Below are 22,458 nucleotides of genomic sequence, written 5' to 3'. Positions count from 1 at the left end.
CAGTCCATCCTCCAACTTGAACCAGTCAGTTGTTCCTACTGCACACTTCACTACTGTCACACTGTCCTTATGCATGTCCTGTACCATACTCATATACTTCTCTGACACACCTGACTTTCTCATACAATACCACAACTCCTCTTTTAGCACACTGTAGTACGCTTTCTCTAAATCCACAAACACACAATGCAATTCCTTCTGACCTTCTCTGTACTTCTTCATCAACATGCTCATAGCAAATACTGCATCTTTTTCCCTTAACTTCATGGTGTGTCTGATCAACTTTATTCCCCTGTAATTACTGCAGCTTTGCACATCTCCCTTATTCTTAGAAATCGATACTGGCTAGAATTCTAGAATCTTGTTAAACAATCTTTTTTAAAACTCCACTGCCATCTCTACTAAACATCTCTATGCTACCTGGTCCAACCGACTTTCCACTCTTCATCCTCCTAATCACTGCTCTTACATCCTCCTAACTAATTCTATCCACTTCCTGCTTTACCATCTCCACACTATCCAAGCTTCTCTCTCTCTCATTTACCTTATTCTTAAAAAAAGAAATTAATAAAAACTCCCCGAGATGACATAAGGAAGAAACCTTGAGAGGAACCAATCTCAAGAGGGAACCCATCCTCATCTGGGATGCACCAAATGTCTATTAATTGCAGATATACGATGTTGCGGGGTACAGTGATGGTGATTAGAAGCAAACTGTAGTCCTGAGTCAATGTAGCAGACTGTTGACATTAACTACAGTCTAAATCCATCCTCATTTGTACTCGTCAGCTTCTCAAAACACTCCCTCCACCTTCTCAACACACTCTCCTTACTAGTCAACACATTTCCATCTCCATTCTTTATTGCTCTAACTTGCAGCACATCCTTACCAGCTTGGTACAAATACTTTTCTTCTTTTTTAGTGTCCAACTTCACATACAGCTCCTCATATGCCTTTTCCTTGGCTTTCCTGCCTACTTTTCATATCACTCTGTCGATCCAAATTATGTTTCGCCAACCTCTTTCTCCTTATGCTTTCCTGCACTTCCTCATTCCACCACCATGTCTCTTTGTCTTCCTTTCTATTTCCAGAAGTCACACAAAGTATCTTTCTAGCTGTCTCCCTTATCATTTCTGGAGTAGTTACACAATCATCCAGCACCTCTTCACCCCCACCGAGCCCCAGTCTGACCTCTTCCCTGAACCTCACACTAAAGTCTTCCTCCTTCAGTTTCCACCATCTTATTATTTTTTCAGTCCTCACCCTCCTCCTCTTCTTCTTCACCTCCAAAGCCATCCTACAGACCACCATCCGATGCTGTTTAGCCACACTGTCCCCTGCCAACACCTTACAGTCTTCAATCTCCTTCAGGTTGCATCTCCTGCATAGAAATAGTCCACAAATAGTTCATCACTCGCCACTTCATCTAACTCACTCCAGAATTTTTCCTTCTCTTCCATCTCACAGCCCACTTGTTAGGGATATAGCACTACAATGTGTACATGCATAGTAATAAGTTTTATTAATACGCAGTCATTGAACTAGGATAGTCAATATACTGTAGATAAAGTACACAACATCAACAAATGTTTGTGGACACCTGGTCATAAGATTCTGACCATAACCTTAATTCTTAGTTGTTTAAAAAAACAAACAAAAAAAAAAGCACAAATCTAAACTTTAAATATGTGTTACAGTGTAATACAAATGAACTGTACAGCATATACAAATGTACATCATTATTTACAAAGATATATGCACTCCTTAATGGCTAAAAAACGATGCTAACTAGCATAATATTCATACCAAGGATACTATCGCATACAAATACATATCCTGTACATTTGTGTGTCTTCAAACTAGTAGTTTGGAACAGAAGCACATGTGGCTTGAAAAGTCAGGTGACCCAGTGTCCATATTTTGTCCATATAATGTATTATAAGATATTAATAAAGACTTAGGTACAAATCAGCTGTAGCTACACTCCACTAGCTCCCAAGCAAACAAATGTTCAAAAACTTATATATAGCTTTCAAAGTGGAATTGTCACACAAAAATGGTCTGTCATGTGCATTTATAACTTCTAAGTCAGCTGATTTTGCCCGTTTTCTAATGTCACAGTTGAAGAGCTTTTCTCCTAACAGCACTCCAGGACGCTTTTTAAACTGACACTAAAATCTTGTTATAACATAGCAAGCTGCTAAATTCTCCAAAGGTGTTGATTATTTTCCATAACGGCAGCAGTGACAGCAGTGATGGCTGGGCTACAAATCACCCACTTATATTATATTAATCATTCCTAGAGTGAAGGCTAATTCATGTGGGCAGGTGCTCCACATAATCCACTAATAACACCTAATTAATAAATACTAATAAATAATAGAATAAATAAATGATAGAGAAGTTTGAAAAAGTGCTGATATGGTATAATTTCCTATGAGAAGACTGATTTAAATTGGATGCCAGTGGTTTGTAATATTCAGTGGGAAAGTTGTACAAGTCTTGGGAAAAGTTAGGGTTTTTAATGATTTATAGCTGCTATTGCAGCAGTGATAACAGGAACAAGCTTGCATTTATGGCATATGCCCTTATTTAAAGAGACTTACAATTATCAGTTACACATGAATTATGATTATACAAGTGAGCAATTGGTAGCTTGGTGGTGATGGGAACTCACAACCTTCTAAACCAAAGTCCAGTGCCTTAACCAATGAGCTACCAACTCTCTCGGTTAATGGACCTCCCATAACACTTATTGTAATTGGTAGGAAAACTTTTACTATTTTTTACTATATAATTCATTCCAAAAAATCTTAAGTTGAAACTGACAAAAACAAGAAAACACCAAGGGCATTGAAATGGGACATTAAATCAAATTAAATCAGATCATCTGCTGGTTACAATGACACATTTTAAAAAATCCTACAATTAACCATTAATTTTTGAGACATTCATTGCCATAAAAATGTCCTAAAAAAATCAAGGGCCCAGACTGATATAAGAGGAATAAAACACTTTGGGACGATGATGTTGAAAAAATCTTTTCAAGGTGAAAAACTTCATTGTGGTAATAACAATGATGTTCTTATAACAGTGTGTCCAAAAGTTCTTTATTACATGCATATACATTATATGTTATGTTATTACTTTATTATAACATACATTCACAACAGCTCGATCTCCATCTTCACAGAATCCCGGGGAGGTGTTCCTTCTCCTGCAGCAGTCCATGGCCAGTAAAGACTTGGAGGTGGAGTTCAGTGAGGGCTTGCAGAAAGTGAGAATAAAGCCAGTGAAATGGAATGACAGTGCTCTCAGTGTGACTGCTGCAGGTAAAGATTTATACTTAACATTTCCTCTCGCAGATTGTAGCAATGTTTGGCTTGTGGAGCTATGGAGACTATGAACCAAAAAGTTTTACATTTCCTAATAGTTAATTTACTTCTTGATGAGTAATCCAGTGGGGACATAAATACACTATATAAACAAAGGTTTTTAGACACCTGACCATATGATTTATATGTGTTTTTGAACACATTTAATCCCCTTTTGCTGTCATAATAACCTCCACACTTCTGGGAAGATCTTCCATTAGATTGTGACGTGTGCTTGTGAAGATTTGTTCTCATTCAGACACAAGGGTGTTAGTAATGTCATGTACTGATTTTGGGTGAGGAGACCTGAGTTGCAGTCAGCATTCCAATTAATTTCCAAAACTGATCAATGAGTTTGAGGTCAGAGCTCAGTAGCAGGTCACTCAAGATCCTCCACTCTAACCTATGTAAACTATATCTTCAAAGAGCTTACAATTAGAGAATTGTCATGCTGAAACACGTCTGGGTCTCCTAGTTTAAGTGAAGGAAAAATGTAATTTTACCACATCAAAAAAACATGTTATACAATTTAATTTCTTTAAAAAAAAAATTTTGCTCAGAAAATGAGCTGCTAATTATAATGAAAATACATGTTTACAGTGTAATCTTGTACAGCATATTTAAATGTGCAGCATTTTACAAAGATACATGCACTCCTTTATAGCTAAACTCATGCTAACTTTATAATATTCATACTAGAGCCATCACATTAGATAATTGTTCATTAAATAGCTTAGAATCATTCTGAAAAAAGAAAAAAATCCTGCATGTGCAATCAGTTGTATAAGAATGAAAATTTCATGATGCAGATTTGTTGCTGAAGGTTTGCACGTTACAGAATTTCCTGCCGGAACCGTGACTGTAACACTCTACTGCGGAGGTGTCATGAAGGGGAGTACACACCTACACTACTACGACACTATGGGAGAGATTTCACGCCTGCTCAAGCAGGCTGCAGACCCGATGAACTTCATGTGTCAGGTACACAAATAGCTTGAAACACATTAGAAGCTCGATTAAGCAAACAGTGGTGACATGATTAGCGCCTGGTGCGAGTCAAATAAAAATGACACACCACCTGAATTTTTATTCCAAATGGATCATTATGTTCATTATTAATATCCAGTCTAATGCAGGTTATAATAACAACTGTGTATATTTTTATTGATCACATGGCATTTGAATTGTTTTTGACATAATAACACAACATAATTTGTATTTTCTTGTCTATAGTGATCCTATTGAAATAAAATATATATCACACAAGTCTCTTTAAACAAATCGAAATGAGTTATAGTATTCTAAAGCAAGGTGTAAATCATTAAGCTTTCCTTTTACGTATCCTTAAAGTGCTGTATTCAATTCAGGCTTTTCAAACCTCCTCTTCGGAGAAGATAGATCACATTCTTGCTGCATGCGTGTTGAAAAAGATGCCTAGCGGAGGTTTCCATGGACTGCAGAATGATCAGATTCTGACTGGAGGTAAGTGATTCTCTGGCTCTGTATAACCCCCTAACAGATCATCACAGCTCAATTCATCACAAGTAAGATTTTTAGATAGAAGCAATTCTCTGATCCCTAATTTGCATGAATCGGTTTCTCATTCTGTTAATGATTAAATTATAGAGGAACTCACAAAGGTGAAAAAAGACAGATGATTAAGTTAAACGTCAAGCTAGACTGGAAATGCTGGTTTGCGATTCAAAGTAAATGCAACCCAGGGCAATGTCTTGATCCTTCCTAGTAGAACTAAAAATAGAACCTGAAAAACATCTTACTGGCAATAGTAAAAAACGACAAGCTGATCATTTCACAGATCATCATTTCTTACAGAAAAATAACTTTTACAGAGCATTCCACCATGCACAGTTTGCAGAATACACTTTGTCTATCTAATTTCTTTGAGATTTTATCTTATGCCAGTCTTTAAGACAGCATATGAACGTTCATAAGTACTATCATTTTTAGAATCACATGACAAGCCATTCTCAGCTTGCTAAGAACAAATCATTCCTGGTGTGTCTGGTGTTAGAGAAGCCCAAATTACTAGAGATTGCTCTCTGATCATTTATACACCTCTGTCAAAATCTATTTTCAGGAAAAGGGCAAGAAAGTTGCATGACCCCACCTAGCCTCGTATCACTCACTTCTCCTTTCTCCAAATTTTCTTTTTTTTTCTTTTTGCACAGAGACTGATTGCTCATTCATCATCTGTATCACTTGCTTTGAATTCCTTTCTTGTTCATTCAAAGCCACATTCACACACACTCCCATACTCAACAGCTCGATGAATATTTAGAGTTTATACCACTTTCCCAACAGGGTGTCTGAAAGCAATAACAATTTACTTAGGAAATGCATGTCATTTAATTTGACCTTTGGTTCTGGTTCACTGGTGTTTGTAATGCACATCTTTCTAAGATCTTTCTCAGTACTGAAAAAAAAAAGATGATATTCACTGTGTTTTTGATTTACAGTTACAAGTAAAAAGGATTTTAAATGATATTGGTGTACAATTAAGTAATATGTAAAATATTTCTAAATGTAAAAAGAATGAAAAGGAATAAGCTCTGTTTTGTTTAGTTTTTGTTAGAAAAAAGAATTAAAAGTCATTATCTTTGATGGCTGGAAAGAAAAAACCAAAATGCGATGTCATAACAAAATATATTTTTTGTGAGACATTAGTGATTTATGATAATCCAGTGATTTCTTATGCAAATGTAACCATAGAGCTAACATTTTAATAACAATTGTAAATGAAGAATTGTTCTTAAAACGTCCAAAACTTATAATTAACCCGTGTTAGATTTTTGTTAGTAGACACATTGCCTCACTGAAAAAATCTTTGTTTGTCCGTTATTGTTTAACGATTTAAATTACAATTCAGCAATGCTTAATCTCTAGGTTGACATTTACAAAGCATCATGGTGTTACAACATTAATCTCAGTCTCCATGCTCATGCTTCCTTCTAATTTAAAGGTATACTATTCACAAAAACATCTTCTTTAAGCCATCTGCTTTGTGGTGCATATATTGTATATTTCTGCCATTCAGCAAATACAGGTAGTCATCGACTTACAACCTATGCAACTTAAGATCATTCGACTTTACGACCACAATCGCTAGGCGTGGCGTACGTTATTTTTTTACCAGCTTCCGGCATCATTTCACAGTACACTGCATATAGCCTACTCTACTTATGACCAAATCGTGTTACGACCGATTTGTCGGTCCCTATTGTGGTCGTAAGTCGACGACTACCTGTAATAAAGTTTCTTTTCGGCTTCTCCCGTTAGGGGTCGCCACAGCGGATCCTCCGCACGTTTGATTTGGCACATGTTTTACGCTGGATGCCCTTCCTAACGCAACCCTCCCCAATTTATCCGGGCTTGGGACCGGCACTAAGAGTGGCTGGGGATGGTTCCCTGACCGGGAATCTAACCCGGGTCGCAGCGGTGGCGACTACCTGTAATAATCATCATAAAATCCTCATTCACGGCTCCATATATTTTAAACTCTGTTGAAATGCTAATGACCTTTAAGGAATGACCAATGATTTGAAAAAAGATTGACCTATTTGACAGATACAAGCAATCACCTTTCAGAATATTGAAAACATCCATACCCTTATAATTGCTGCTAGTGATCAATAATTGGGACTACATCAAGCACTAATGAGCACCTGCCCCATGCTCATTAAGGCAGCAGTGGACAAGACAGTCAGGTTGTTTTTGCGTATGTTTTTGTTTGTACATTTTTGGGGCTTTAACAATTAATTCTCCGAAGCAATTGTCCATAGCAGAGGAGAGAATTTGAATTCTTAATTTGAATTCAATCACAGTTAGCATCTATCTTTTTTAAAACGTAGCATATTGCAAATAGTGGGAGAAAGAAATGGGGTTATAGGCTGAATAATGCACATATATCAGAAATATTTTAACACCAATGTGACTTTGTATCCTTTTATAAATGATGCAAAAAAATGATCTCGTTGAGTTTGATATATGTATAACATTTGCTTTTTTTGTAGCTCTCATGCTAAGGCGTTGGGTTACTGATCAGAAGGTCGCAGTGTAGCCCCTAGCAATATGAAATTGCCACCTACGCTATCATGGCTAACTCTAAGCTTTGACCCCAGCTTCCTAACCAGCTGGGACATGCAAAACTGTTTCACTGTGTTGTAATGTGACAAATAAAACTTTTAAACCAGGGTGCATCTTTCTGACAAATGACAAATAATTTAGCAATAATTTGTACCTAAAATTTAAAACAATATGCTGCTTCACTGTACAAGTCCGACTCTCTTCTGCCTATAGCGTGTTTTCTCTAAAAAGATGGATAGATAGATATTGCATAAAACTCTTTATTCTATCCTTTGTTTTATTTAAGGTTAAGTCCTTGTTAATGTTGATCTGCCCCACAAAAATCTATGTTCATGAGCCGTTGCTGTGGTGCTTTATGAATGCGGCACCAGATCATTAGCCAATGTTTTAAACCAGAAACCTAAATAACCCGGAGCAGTTCAGAACTTGGACCCTGATTGATGGCGTAATCAGTTCATCAGTAGTCAGGTATTGATCCTGTGACCAATAAATGATTGTCGATACCTGCCTCTGAGCTGTCTTCTATGAGTAGTGCTGGGTCATTACTCATGTTACAAGCAGACCACAGCCTACGTGAAATGAATTTTCAAAAAGTTACTTGCGAAGTAGCAGCTGTTTCTGAAGCAATGCCAACAAAGCATTAATCTAAACAGTCTATCATAAAACAAAGTTTAAAAAAAACTCTTAAAAATCTGAATATGATGCAGCACAAAGGCGAATGATAAATAAAGCGTCGGCTTTGCCTTCCAAACACCTACACACTGAGTTATCACTCAGGACTCAGCAGCTAAAGGCATAGTGTAAAGTACCCCTTCATATAGCTTCAAAAGCCTTGAGGGTCTATCATTGTTGTGTTTTATTTTTAAATCAGTGTTTAAAAACGCTAATGCAGATTTTTTCTTTTTTGATACTGCTATTACATGTTGGTTCCCATGGGCCATTTAAATATGCTCTACCTTTGTTTTTTTAGACTTCTCTATGTGTATATATATATATATATATATATATATATATATATATATATATATATATATATATATATATATATATATATATATATATATATATATATATATAATATATTTATAAATATATGTATATATATATAAATATATTTATTTTATATGATATGCTTTTTATGGACAGTTTTTGGACTCTTACTTCATTATCAGTCCAAACTGAGGATGCAAACATCTTTAACCATATATTATACAGCATTAAAACCAGCATTGTCATTTGCAGAATCCCACTCGGAGGACATCCCGACTCTATTGCACTTTGCGGCAAAGTACGGGCTGACAGATCTGGCCAGCGTTCTGCTGCAGTGCCCTGGAGCTCAGCAAGCTATGAGAAGTACCAACTGTTTTGGACACACACCTCTGGTGCTAGCACATGCAAATGGACACTCACAACTCCACATCCTTCTGGAGCAATCACTGGTGAGTTCTTATGCTAGAAACTCTAGCTGTAGGAAGCGCTATTTTCAGACAGTAGTAGCTTATTTTATTTTTCTTAAATAAATGTCTCGTTGCTACAGAGAGACAGGCAGATATAGTCAATAGGTGTGTATGGCTAAAGTAAAGAAAAGTACACAGAGTTTCTGGAAAAGCAGGATGTTTCAGACAAAAGTCCTCTATCTGCTGTGCAAGCAAAGTTCTTCTGAGGCTGTAGGAGGGAGAACTATGAATAGCTTCAATTCATATTGATTATTAATAAAAACAAACCTTATTTAAGAAAACAAATACCCATAAACATATAATAGTATCTGTCCCGGCAGAGATGTGTGGGGGTTTTTTTGTCTAGAATTGATGTTTTTATGTCTCTGCAAACACTAAGAAAAAGTGCAGCTCTGCTGGGAAAAGAAGTAATTTTTCATTCAACAATGCGACTTCAATTTGCAGTGCACAACTTTATCCAGCTCCTGAACTTCTGCCTTGCTTCAACTGAGCAAGGTACTTTTAAAAGAAACAAAGCTTTCCACAATTCAGGAAACTATTAATTCAGAGACTATTGATAGGTGGCAATAATAGAAATCTTGTAATATCTTACATAATAATCATCAAAAGTTCACTAGACATGCTATCTAAAAGCATACAAAAAAAACCCCAAAACAAAACTAAAACAAAATACAAACAGCACATTGTGCAGCTCCAGTTTTTAAATCTGTATTTGTATTTGTACCTGTCTATAATATATTATCTGTTCATTCTGGATAATGGATTTATTCTCTCCTTAGTGTGTGCACACACTAGGTGTCTGATTTTTAAATAGCAGTAATTTTAACCTTAAATTAAATTTTATTGCTGACAAAATGACTTCATAAACATGCTCAATGGGACAGGGGGGGTTTAAAATGACAGTAATAAGAACAAGACTGTAACAAGCAAACCCTTCTGACCTTAGTCTCTTTATAGCTGCCTGCTTAAATGCAGCCTTACTAACTTTCAAGCCATTATTTATGGACTTCCTCCCCAATCTTTCAGGCCCCACAGTGGTTGTAAATACCAAGATCAGGTGGATTGGGGTCAGCTAGCAACCCACAGTCAAGTCACTAATTTGTCTGAGCATATTTGTATCACACGGGATGTTAATGTGGCCAGAGAAAGCATTTTATTTATGTTACACATAGGAATGAGGTGAAGAATGGAATTGTTTTGGATTTTTGCCTTTGAATGGCATTGTGTCTAGGATTGGTCTTATGGTATACTCGGAGATCAACATGCCAGTAAACCTGGCCGTATAACCTACAACATTACACACTGAGGGGTTGTTTAAGAAATGCAATGGATAAGAGCACTGAATAGCCAATGCAAATGTGATGAAACCTGTTAATAATTTATTTAAAAAAGCCTACCAAATGGGCATCAATATTAAAAACTATAACTCACAAATAATAATAATAATAATAATAATAATAATAATAATAATAATAAAAAACTATAATAACAAAAATTGGTGTTTTTTCCACATTGGTGAATTATGGGGAATGCAGTGAGGGTCTTGGAAATGAGAATATATGGAAAATGTAAAATTGTATATATAAAGAAAAATATTATATATAAAAATTAAATCACATATATAATTTTCCAGAAGCACCAAAATGAAAGCAGAGGGGGCTTTGTGTGCTGCATTTATTCACTAAAGGGAAATAGTTAAGCAGGTATCAATCAACATATCAGTGAATCCATTAGCCAAGCTCTGAGATACCAAGTGCAGAGTGCAGTTTTGTGTGCAGTAAATCCACTTTATTGTTAAGATTATAAAGGCACATTGGTATTATGGTAATAAAATGTTTGTTGCATTTGTACATGTATTTTTCTTCCTCTTTCGGCTGCTCCCATAAGGGGTTGCCACAGCTGATCATCCGTTTCCATACTACTCTGTCTTCTACATCTGCCTCTTTCAAACCAACTACCTGCATGTCCTCCCTCACCACATTAATAAACCTCCTTCTTGGTCTTCCTCCTACCAAAATACTCCATGTCCCTCCTCTGCACATGTCCAAACCATCTCAATTGTGCCTCCCTCACCTTATCTCCAAAATGTCCTACATGTGCTGTCCCTCTAATAAACTCATTTCTAATTCTGTCCATCCTCGTCACTCCCAACGAAAACCTCAACATCTTCAGCTCTGCTACCTCCAGCTCCACCTCCTGTCTTTTACTCAGTGCCACTGTCGCTAAACCATACAACATCGCAGGTCTCACCACAGTCCTATAAACTTTCTATTTAATTCTTGCAGATACTCTTCTATCACAAACCACTCCTGCCACTCTTCTTCACCCACTTCACCCTGCCTGCACTCTTTTTTTCACTTCTCTAGCACACTTTCCATTACTTTGCACCGTGTGTATTTTTGCAATTTGCTGGAAATTTATGAAAAAAATTGAGTTTTTTTTATTATCCATTTCTCAAATTTTTGTTGGTGTTTAGATGTACATGTTATTTTTTTTGTGTTCATATTTATTTGTTTTAGCAGTACTTAGCGACGGTTTAGCATGTAAATGTAATGCAAACATCACTAATTTGATGCTACTCTAAATACAAATACAGTATTGTTTTTTTTCGACATTATTGTAGGTTTTATTTGTTTAAGATATAGGTGACTATCCCAATAGAAATAGACATTTCTGTCAGAAACTTACAGAAATTTTAGGTAAAATGTATTGTGCATTATTTTATAACCCCATGGCCTTTAAACTATATAAAGGTGTCCATATTAAATAAAGAAAAAATTCTACACCAGTTTTTTTTATTTAATGGAAGGCTGACATCATAGCAAGCTGATTTTAAATATGACAAACAAAATATGAACAAAAATATATGGAAGCCAGACTTTTTCAGCCATTTTTAGTACTTCCCCAAGTGGTTACTAAAAAGTTGTAGTGATACAATTGTGTAGAACGTTTTTAGATGCTGTAGCATTACATTTTCCCTTTGCTTAAACTAGGAGACCAAAACCTGTTCCAGCATGAAAATGTACAAAGCAACCTCCATGAAGATATGGTTTAAATGCAATACATCAATACCTGACATTACTTGTGTCTAAATGAGCACAAATCTCTATAACCACACCCCAAAATCCAGTAGATCATGTTCACAGAAGAGTGGAGGTTCTTATAACTGCAAATTGAACTAAATGTGTATTGGAATGTTTGAAAATCACATGCAAGTCTTATGGTCAGGTGTCCACAGATCTTTGTATAGTGTAGTTTTTCTCACATTGAAGTCATTTCACTACAACAGCACTGGTGAATTCTCGAATATTCTCGGATTTGACTGATGAGAAGGTGTTGATTAATTTTCTAAATAACAGCATATCTTTGAGAGTAATGCTGGCTCCAATTCAAGTCACTAATTAATATTCATGCGCTAATTCTGATATTATTATTGTTTCTATAGCAACAGCTTCATCACAGGGGCTGGTATGGTGGATGCTCCACCACAGTCTAAGCAAACAGGTGTGTGAATGTGAAATTGTTGATATCGTAAAGCTTTCTGAACTAAATGTTTCAGTGCTTTATACCTTTATACGTTTTTCATTTTGCTTGGTAACATGACAAGTGACGTTTTTTATTTTGGATTTTTAATGCTTGCATGTATAATGTTAATACATGTATAATGTTTAATTCTGAGAAAGTGTAATCAGTGGTAAACTGCTATAGTATAACTCGAATAAAACATGTGGCTACTGCAAAATAATCAAATGTTAGAGATCACACCACCTTATTATTGATCATGTTCTTAAGCAGGATGCTTTTGTTGTGTTTTATTCCCTACTTAATGCATTGTTTTCCTGACAGCCCATGCTCTTGCTCAGGTAATATTTAACCCCCAAAATAATCAGATATTACATCTAACAGTCAGTGTCAATTCCAGAGACAAACTATCAGACACTAATCATTAAATTAATCAGAAGATTTTCCCATTTATACTGCAGATGTTGTTTAAATGAGTCAATGAATTTACAACGGAAATGATCATTGATTCTGTAGATTTTAACTAAACGTTTTGTCATGAAAATCCATCTGAGGGATGTATTCTGTAGTTAAACTCTTTTGTTTCAGCACAGATTTGACCCTAGAGAAATATCAATATATGTCAGATATCAGTATGCTGTGATTTGTGTAACTGTGTGGTCTCTGCTCCTCAATCGACAACAGGGCAGAATTTGTTCCAGACCTTCAGACTCAGGGGTAATGAAACTGAAGAATAATTCAATTTGATTTCAAGGGGGAGTGTGTTGACTCACACAACTACTTTTAACTCTTTTTGCTGAACATTGTTTAAAATGTGCAAGTTAATCATTTGTTCAAATCAAAGTGTGTGATGCAGCAAGAGAGATGTCCTGTAATCTACCTGACAAATCTCTAAGATTTCTGAAGGGATTTGCAAATGCTAAAATAAAATACAATACCATTAAATTAAATACAATTAAATAAATGCAATTAAGCATGAATGCTGTTGAATCTGTAGCTGGCTTTCCTTAATACCACTTGACACAAAGTATTTTAATGAATTGTGCATTATCATAGTGCCTTTTTTATCATTTAATCTAGTGCTCTAAGAAAAAATAAATGAAAGAGAATATAAGTATGTAATTGCGGGCAAACATTTTAAGCCAACATGAAAACTTCCCTCAGAAATGTATTAAGCACAAGCCCCCTACTGCACTTTATCTCCATCACTAACAGGCTCTCAGTCCACCCAGAGAATTCCCAACCTCAAGGGAATGAAAATAAAAGGACTTAACCTAATCCCCTCTCTGCTCCGGTTGTTATGTGACGGCTGTAATTGTGTCTGTAAAATTGGATTAAAATTGACTGATAGGCCTCACCTATTTCTACAATACATCTCATAAATACAAGGGGAAATATAATATAATGAAAGAATGGCCTTATTGGATCAGATTCCTTAGGTTGGGCTGAAAAAAAGATTGATAACCTTAAGAGTTTAATTTTGCAATATGTGACCTAGATGCAATATATTAAATGGTTAGAACGTGTTAATGGCAAGTGATAAATGACCAATGTCAGATTGGACCAAAGAGTATAAACCTCATCACTTTCGAAGCGTATAAAAGATTTGGTGCTGTGTATTATTTATAACAATTGATATGCTCAAAAGCAATCAATATTTAATGAAAACATCAGTGTATTTTAATCATAATGCTTGACACAAAAACTTTCCAAATGCATTTGAACAGAGCTAAAAGGTTTTTACCTCTGAGGAAAGAAAGTCAAATTTATTTAGTGTGAGGGTTTGAAACATTGTTGGGGCTCCATACAAACATCATGGCATTAATCTTAAACATATTAAATCAAAAGTCAAAGCATGTATACACAATAAAAAGTGTTAATGATAACATAATGATAACATGGTATTGGATGAAAAAAACATTTGAAATGAAAAAAAAAACCAAACATTTTATGACCTAAAGGCAATTACTCAGCCAATTTGATACATGAACAGTATTTTATTACCTTTTTTTTTTTTGGTCACTATCAATTATAAATACAAATTCTACTGTTATAACGACCAATCTAAGTGGGAAGTAGTCATTGAAAGTGGCTTGTATTTTATATGCTATATTTTCGAAAGTATGAAGAAAGTATGCTGAAGCAGTTTGGGCCTATTAGCTCCAGAGAAAGAAAACTGTCATACTACAGCATACAAAGACATTCTTTACAATCTAGTGCCTCCAAATTTGTAGCAACAGTTTGGAAAAGGTTCACATATAGTGGTCATATTCCGAGGTCCACATACTTTTAGCCATTTAATGTATCTCCTATATAGTGTATATATGTGATTAGATAATCCTATTTTTTTGCCATAGCAGCTGATGATTATCATATTAATTACTGTACACAATATATAAATTACTGTGCAGTATGTATATAATGATCACAGTGGTATGCATTATATGTAATCCTACCACAAATAATCCTGAAATCCTCCACTCCAGCTGTGCCTCTGTTTGCCGTTGACCTTTACCCATCTAATTAAGTTGATATGTTTCACAAACAACAATGTAAAAGAGGAGAAAAAAATTAAGAAAAACATCTACTCTCCTTGCTTGCTATTTATTTGCTACAATATCATTTCCTGAAATCTTCCCTCTCTATTATCCTTCTTTGTTTACATTATAGAACAATGTCCTGTTTTGGGCAACATACTGTAATGCTGTAATTAAGTTCAGTGGACTCATTAATAAATTCATTGTGTTTTGTAAAGCTGATTGTTAAGCTTTCACTGCTTGAATAAATGAAATTGACACACATGGAAATATGATTAGCAGTTACCCCCTTTTTTTATTTTTGGCAACATGCGGCCACAGTGAAAACCACAAACAGGAAATGGTTTTGTTATAATACACTCCTGCTTGGTCAATTATTTGCCTTTCCAACACAGACTTCCAATTGTTATTAGCGCCTAATACATAATAATGCCAGAACAACCCTTTATAATTCGTAACCTTATTTTCATACTTTATAGTTAGATTATACTTTTAATATACTTTTATACTTTTTTAATTTATTTTTTACGCTATTACTTTATCCTTTTTTTGTTTTATATTGTATTTCTATTTTTCATGTTTACATGTTGGACAGTAGTAAAAAGCATTTCACTACATGTCGTACTCTGCATGAATGTGTATATGATGACAAATAAAATGTTAATTTGAATTTAACCAAAGAAAAAAGCAGACTGAAAATCTTAAATCAAAGAGAATATTTAGACCGTTATTTCCGGACTATAAAGCGCATTATATAAACCCTTATATAAGCCACACCCACTGAATTTTACAAATATTTTTTATCTTTAACATAAATAAGCCGCACCTGTGTATAAGCCGCAGGCCATATATACACAGGCTTTACCGAAAGAGAGTGTCTGTTACATGGTGTAACGGGTGAAATATGTTGTGGCTCCTTTAAGAGCAGAGCGGTATTTTGGGAATAGCACGTCACTGCATTCTTCCGGTATTACTGCGTGTGTGTGTGTGTGTGTGTGTGTGTGTGTGTGTGTGTGTGTGTGTGTGTGTGTGTGTGTGTGTGTGTGTGTGCGCGACTGAGGATTATGTGCTCATTATTTTCTGAGGCTCATTTCTAAGTTTCTATGACTAACGCGAGCAAAAAATTGAGGTACGAGCTCGAGACGCCACTGCTAGATGGCAAAGCGAAGCCAGAAAGCGAAGATTGTGACGAAATTCATGTGTAAATGAGTAAAAATGTTAAAAACATTTTCCCTCCGCCTCTGCTTATCGCCTCTACCCCCCTCCACACACACACACACACACACACACACACACCACCGGCATTTTCGTTAGCTCAAGTCTTATCTCCAATGAAAATACACTAAATAAAACCTTATTATATATTTACATTCTTTTTCTATTGTTTTTATACAAGATTTGTTATTTAGAAATGTATTTTCCAATTTAATAACATGAAACATAAAAACGGGGTGTCATTTTGAGGGTTGGAACGGATTAATGCCTTTTTAAGTATTTTTAATATGGAAAACTGATTTGATGTGCGAGCAAATTGAGATACGAGCTCGTCCACGGAAGAATAAATTAAACTCGTAGGTCAAGGTACCACTGTATTTCTCTCGGGAGTTTATCTTTTGTCATCGTCGTGCGTTTAAAAATCGACACGGGTGAAGGTTTTCAGTTTTCAGAGTAGCGTCATCATTTTTCCCTCCTCTGATTGGTTGGTCAGAGGAAAACTGTTACAGCCAGGTTCGACTGGCAAAACACGTGTGTAGCTCTGCACACATTATTACATCTGAGTTAGACTTTTTTATGCCTACGGAGGAAGAGAAAATTATTTGGTCTCGGACATACTTAGAAATCGATTTTCCAGAAAAGCTAGACATCGTGAGGAAGTCGGCCAACCCTAAAGCTAGCTAGCTTGCTTGCTCAGGAAAGGGTTTGTTCACCACTTTCAGTGAATACGAGTGGTACCATTGGCGTACAGCCTCTGGTAGCTGTAGCGGTGCAAATTATGAGTATGCGTCTCTGGTAAATAGGTCGTATTTTAATTAAATGTTTTATGTTTTTGGGATGAATTGCCCTCCTCACCCTACATCAGTACCTGACTTCAACACCTTTATGGCTTAATGAGCACAGGCTCAAAATCTAGTGGAACATCTTCCCAAAAAAAATGGGGGTTGTATGAATGATGGAGATGAAGTTTACTTGAATTTTTGAGAAGAAAAAACTCCTAAGAAAAAGATGAATGCTATCACCACCTTTGCTTCTTTTCATACTCTTTAGCATATAAGGATGTTAGGATAACAATGTATTTATTGATAGAGACTTCAAAACACTTCTACCAAATGCTATAAATGTAAATGAAAATGTTGGTTTGGTAACTAGATGAAAAAAGTAAGTAGTATTTATACTGTCTTTGGGCTATTTACATGATTTTCTTTTTTTTTCTGTTGCTTGATTTATTTGCAGCTGCAAGGTTTATATTAGCACTCTTCTTCTAGTACATTATTGTTTCTATAGCAACAACATACACAGGGACTTGTATGCTAGTCACTCCACATACAGGAGATAAAAAAACACTTGTGTAATTTTCAGACAAATTTGTTTTACAGATGCTCCTCAACAGTGTATCTTTAAACTGAATAGAATGTAGGGTGTGTGCTTGAGTTAATAAATATGTTGGTTGTTGTAAAATTGCTATGTATAAGTAAAACAAAACCTGATGATGGAAAATAAATAACGTAGGGTTTCGCTTCTTGTCACACCTCCTATACATGTCAGGTTTTATTCTTTAGATGTTAATTGTAATCATTTTGTTTAAGGATCGTAACAGAAGTCCAACTATCAGTTGCATGTATATCCTAACTGCAACTGATCATCACTTATTCTCCTTTTCACAGCTGAGTGAACATGTCTGAGCTCCATTTTACTATTATTCCATAAATTATTCATCAAGCAAAAAGAAAAGACACGTGCAACAAAATTGAAACTTCTCTGTAAATTTTGCCATGTCAGTGTGGTACAGTCAAGTCCCCTTGAGCACTGTTGTTTTGCCCCTGTGAGACACACATAATACTACATTGCACCAGGGGCACAGCCACTTTCAGCTATTTCACGTCCTACTGCGGCTTTAAACTAATGAGGAACTCATGTGACATTGTTGCCTGGTCAAAGAAATCCCAAGTCAACCATACAAATAACATGAGGTCCATTCTTAAGAGTTTGCCCCTGCTGAAAAAACACTGTTCTTTATGCTCCTGCAAACATATGAGACAAATCATGCCACCAATTTAAAAAGGTCAGCATGGCTTAATGGGGTAATTCTATTGTGAGCAGGTTACATTTGGTCTTAGGTCTTGTTTCAGCTTACGCTCATAAACATGTCATCTCTCTTCCTGCTGGAATCATATTGAGACAACCTTTAAACATCATTAAAAAAATTTTAATGGCAAAATGGCAGTAGCTGTTAAAACAATTAAAGTGCTAAGTTGTAGTTATATAAGTAGCTATTAATGCATTTTTAAGCAAGTCATCTGGGTTGCTGACTTGCTTCACAGAATGGCTGATCGTTTGATTTGTTTCGTCATGTTGCTAATGACAGAGCACAAGTGGCAGCACTGGTAACTGCATGGTGTGATCAATCATTTGGTGTATAAATAGATTAACTCAGGCATTGGGAGTTACTTTACCCAGCCAAATTGCAATCCATAGGCACCCTCGTGCCAGTGAAAGAGCTTTAAACAGCTCCTTGGCAATAAGAGCTCAGAGTCTGATGAAACCGGACGCAACAACAATCAACCGCGGTAGCCATTCTTTGCCCGTGACAGCATGCAGCCCCCCTGTTAGTGTGGCTACAATACATCATTACTTACAATTTATGGTTTGATTATTTCTTTGTTTAAACCTACATTGGACATCAATAAAATACAAAATCCTGACATAGTTTAATAAGTGGAAATACTTGTTTGCTTTCCTGAGATTTGAACTATGGTGAAGCATGCTATACATATTCATGATGATCACATTTTTTTAGTGTACGATGCTAAATTGATGTCCCACGTCTTTATTACTCTTTGCATTTCATTTACATTTTTGTCAGTCAGCGGTTCATGTTTTTTTTTTTTTTTTTTCAAGTCGATTTCAGTTTGTTTCTCTTCTCTAAAACCATTCTGATCCACTCCTTATCACTCTCATGGCTGGCAGAAATCTGTAACCACAGCAACATTGACTTAGAATGTGTAGCACAAAGCCTGAATTTTGGAGGAGAGCAGATTAAATGTTGAGCTCAGAGATCTTTTTCTCCATATTTTCCAGTGTAGGGCTTTCCCTACTGGATGTTCAATTGTTATTTGTTTCCCTGGTGATAGGTTCAGTTCGTTTTCCTGCCCTATGTTCCTTTGTGCTGAAATTCTAAAATTATATGTTTTACACCATTGAATAAGTCAAACAACATAAAAATACTATGTAATCTAAGGTCATTTTCACACTTGAGGTTTTTTCTTTTATGAACCCAGGGCTTTTTTGATGCAGTGTAAAAGCTGTTTTCGGCTGTTTTAAAACTCATGCGGGAAACATTCCAATGATTAATTCATATTATTTCTTATTAGTTTTTTTGTGATAATGGGGAAAGGGTTGTCATGGTTAAGAGAAAAGATTGAATGATAACATATATAATATATTAATATTAATATATAATGATATTGATTAATATTAATATGTAAGGTATTATAATATTCATTAATATTAATATATAATATAGTCATATATTAAATAAGACTTTAATGGAAGTAATTAGCTCACTTAACTGTATATGGTGTTAGTGATTTTCATGAGGGTTGTGAAAAATCTTTGTAACATCCCTTGCCATCCTACATGGCTAAAAGTGTTCTTACAATGAGATCATCCCTTCATTTGCAGGTATTTATCATGATGACATGGCATTTAGATCTTTTCTTCACTACTTGAGTGTGTTTGACATAGGAAAGGCATGATGAAACAATAAAATAAACCAACCTTGTTTTCCATTTTCCAAAAGTTATGGGATTTAATATAATTATATTATATGGGATTCTGTGTTAAAGCAAACCTTTGAGGTCTGTTCCCAAACAAGCCCAGGCAAAATATATATATATATATATATATATATATATATATATATATATATATATATATATATATATATATATATATATATATATGTATATATATATATATATATATATATATATATATATATATATATATATATATATATATATATATATATATATATGTATATATATATATATATATATATATATATATATATATATATATATATATATATATATATATATATACACATTTCTATTGTGTTTGCTAACACCATAAAGGCAGTAATTAGACAGCTACTGTACATGACATGTACAGGGCTGGTGTTATGTAAAAAAAAAAAAAAAAATACAACTAACATTGTAACAGTGTACTTTGGGTATCAGGAGTTATATAATAACTACAGTGTGACATGAAAGTATTAACATAGAACATTTTTAACTATAATAATCATTACATTGTATCAACAGATTTATCTATATTACTTATTAGGGATTCATTAAAACATCTGCCAATGGCATGACACCATAATAACTAACTAAGTATGCCCAATTATTGTAATTTTCTAGCATTTAAAAAAAATTGTATGATTTGGATGTTTGGCACATCAACCAATCAGCAAACATTTCAATGCTTAGAAAACCAACGAATCATTTCTAACAATAACAGACTAACGAGACACACGGGCAACAATAAACCATGTGCAATGAAAATTACGTTCAAGCTATTTTAATAATTACACCAGAAAACCACCGAATCACAAAATCAGGTTGCTTGAGCCCAGAAAGTGTCAAAGAGCAATCTTATGTAACACAAAAAACAAGTTTATTTGACTCACATTTAATGTTATTTTACATTAAAAAAATTTGATCAAAGAAAACTTACAGTTGGAATAAACCTTTGCTTTTAAGGAAATTGCTTTTCAATTGTTGAGAAATCTTTTTGGTATACACTCAAAGTATATCATGGTGAAGTGGCACAGGTACAGCTCCAGCATACAGTGATGGATAATGAGCTGTGGTTTCTGTCGTTGTTTGATGTTTTGAATGTTCTTAGTTAGTCCACATTCTCTCAATTTCTTCTCATCTCGCAAAAACATGCTGGTTAATAAATGGCTACTCTGAGTGACTTGTATAAATGGGTGTGTGAGTGTGTATATTATAGCCTGCAATGAAGTCCAATTCAGAGTGAATCACTGGATAGGCTTGGCATCCTCTGTGTCTCCTATAGATGAGTGAATGAAGGATTTCTTTAATGTGTTCATAAATCCATTAAAATTATTTTCTTTTTTTATTTAATTCATTAGCTCACAGTGTTGTGCATAAATATTGACACCCCATGAACTTTTCCATATTTTTATATGTACAACCTGGAAACATATTTCCCCATATTTCATATATTACAACCTGGAGCTGAAATGAACTTAACTCAGTTAATATGTCATTAATCTTTTCCAAAGTAACCTGTAATAGTGCGTTGATATCAGAAATCACATACCGTATTTTCCGGACTATAAGCCACTACTTTTTTCCCACGTTTTGAACCCCGTGGCTTAAATAATGAAGCGGCTTATTTTCCTGGGTTTTTCCCGGTTTCACAAACTTCAAGCCAAAACACTGAGCGACATAACATTAGACCAATGAAATTTCCGAACGTAAACGAAAAAAACGCACCTCACCTGTGTTCTGAGCTGCACAGCATCGAGAGAAAAACAAATTTTTTTTAAACACACGACGATGCCAAAAGATAAACTCCTGAGAGAAATAGTTGTGAAAAGAAGGAGGAAGACAGTGAACAATGACTTTCTTGGTCGGCTACTGTTTAGATACAAGCCGTTGTAACGCATTGAGTCTGGGTAAAGGGAGAGCTCACTAACTCCAGTTGCAACAGAAATCATATAAGCACAGACAGGTTTCCAAAACTTGTGCTTTTTTATTTTTCTTGGCAACAGCGTTAAGGGTTAGTCAAAGAAACTTAGAAATGAGCATCAGAAAATAATAAGGACATAATCCTCGTCTTGCACACATGCAGTAATAGCGGAAAAATGCAGTGGCATGCTATTCCCAAAATACCGCTATGCTCCTAAAGGAAGCACAACATATTTCACCCGTTACACCGTGTGTAACGTGTCTTTCGTTAAAGCCTGTGTAAAGTTCATTAGTTTCAGTGTAGACAGGTGAAGCTTATTTATAATTATACTTATATAATTACCTGAATTGAGTTGACCAGTGTGCAGTTGCGGTATCATGTGATTTCAGTTAAAATACAACTTTGAATACTAATGCAAGGCACTACGTATCAGGAGATGTGATGGTTTTTATCCTTCAGAAAGGATAATCTGAACTATTCAGTGATTAGTTTCCCTCCACTGAGGAAGCTAAAAGTATACC

General features: G+C 35.1%; 1 protein-coding gene across 1 annotated transcript in view; it reads left to right on the top strand.

The window, feature by feature from the left end:
• Positions 1-22,458, top strand: part of LOC310726549 (B-cell scaffold protein with ankyrin repeats-like) — a 46,083-nt gene that overhangs the window by 8,805 nt on the left and 14,820 nt on the right. The window contains exons 4-7 of the mRNA XM_083542251.1: positions 3,195-3,333; positions 4,214-4,356; positions 4,743-4,857; positions 8,722-8,918. Coding sequence (XP_083398377.1) covers positions 3,195-3,333; positions 4,214-4,356; positions 4,743-4,857; positions 8,722-8,918 — 594 coding nt within the window. The remainder of the gene's footprint in view (positions 1-3,194; positions 3,334-4,213; positions 4,357-4,742; positions 4,858-8,721; positions 8,919-22,458) is intronic.

This window comes from Silurus aristotelis, assembly GCF_946808225.1.
Source record: "Silurus aristotelis genome assembly, chromosome: 5".
In the NCBI taxonomy this organism is placed as follows: domain Eukaryota; kingdom Metazoa; phylum Chordata; class Actinopteri; order Siluriformes; family Siluridae; genus Silurus; species Silurus aristotelis.
Note: the sequence above shows the minus strand (reverse complement) of the source record. Positions and strands in the feature narration are given on the sequence as shown.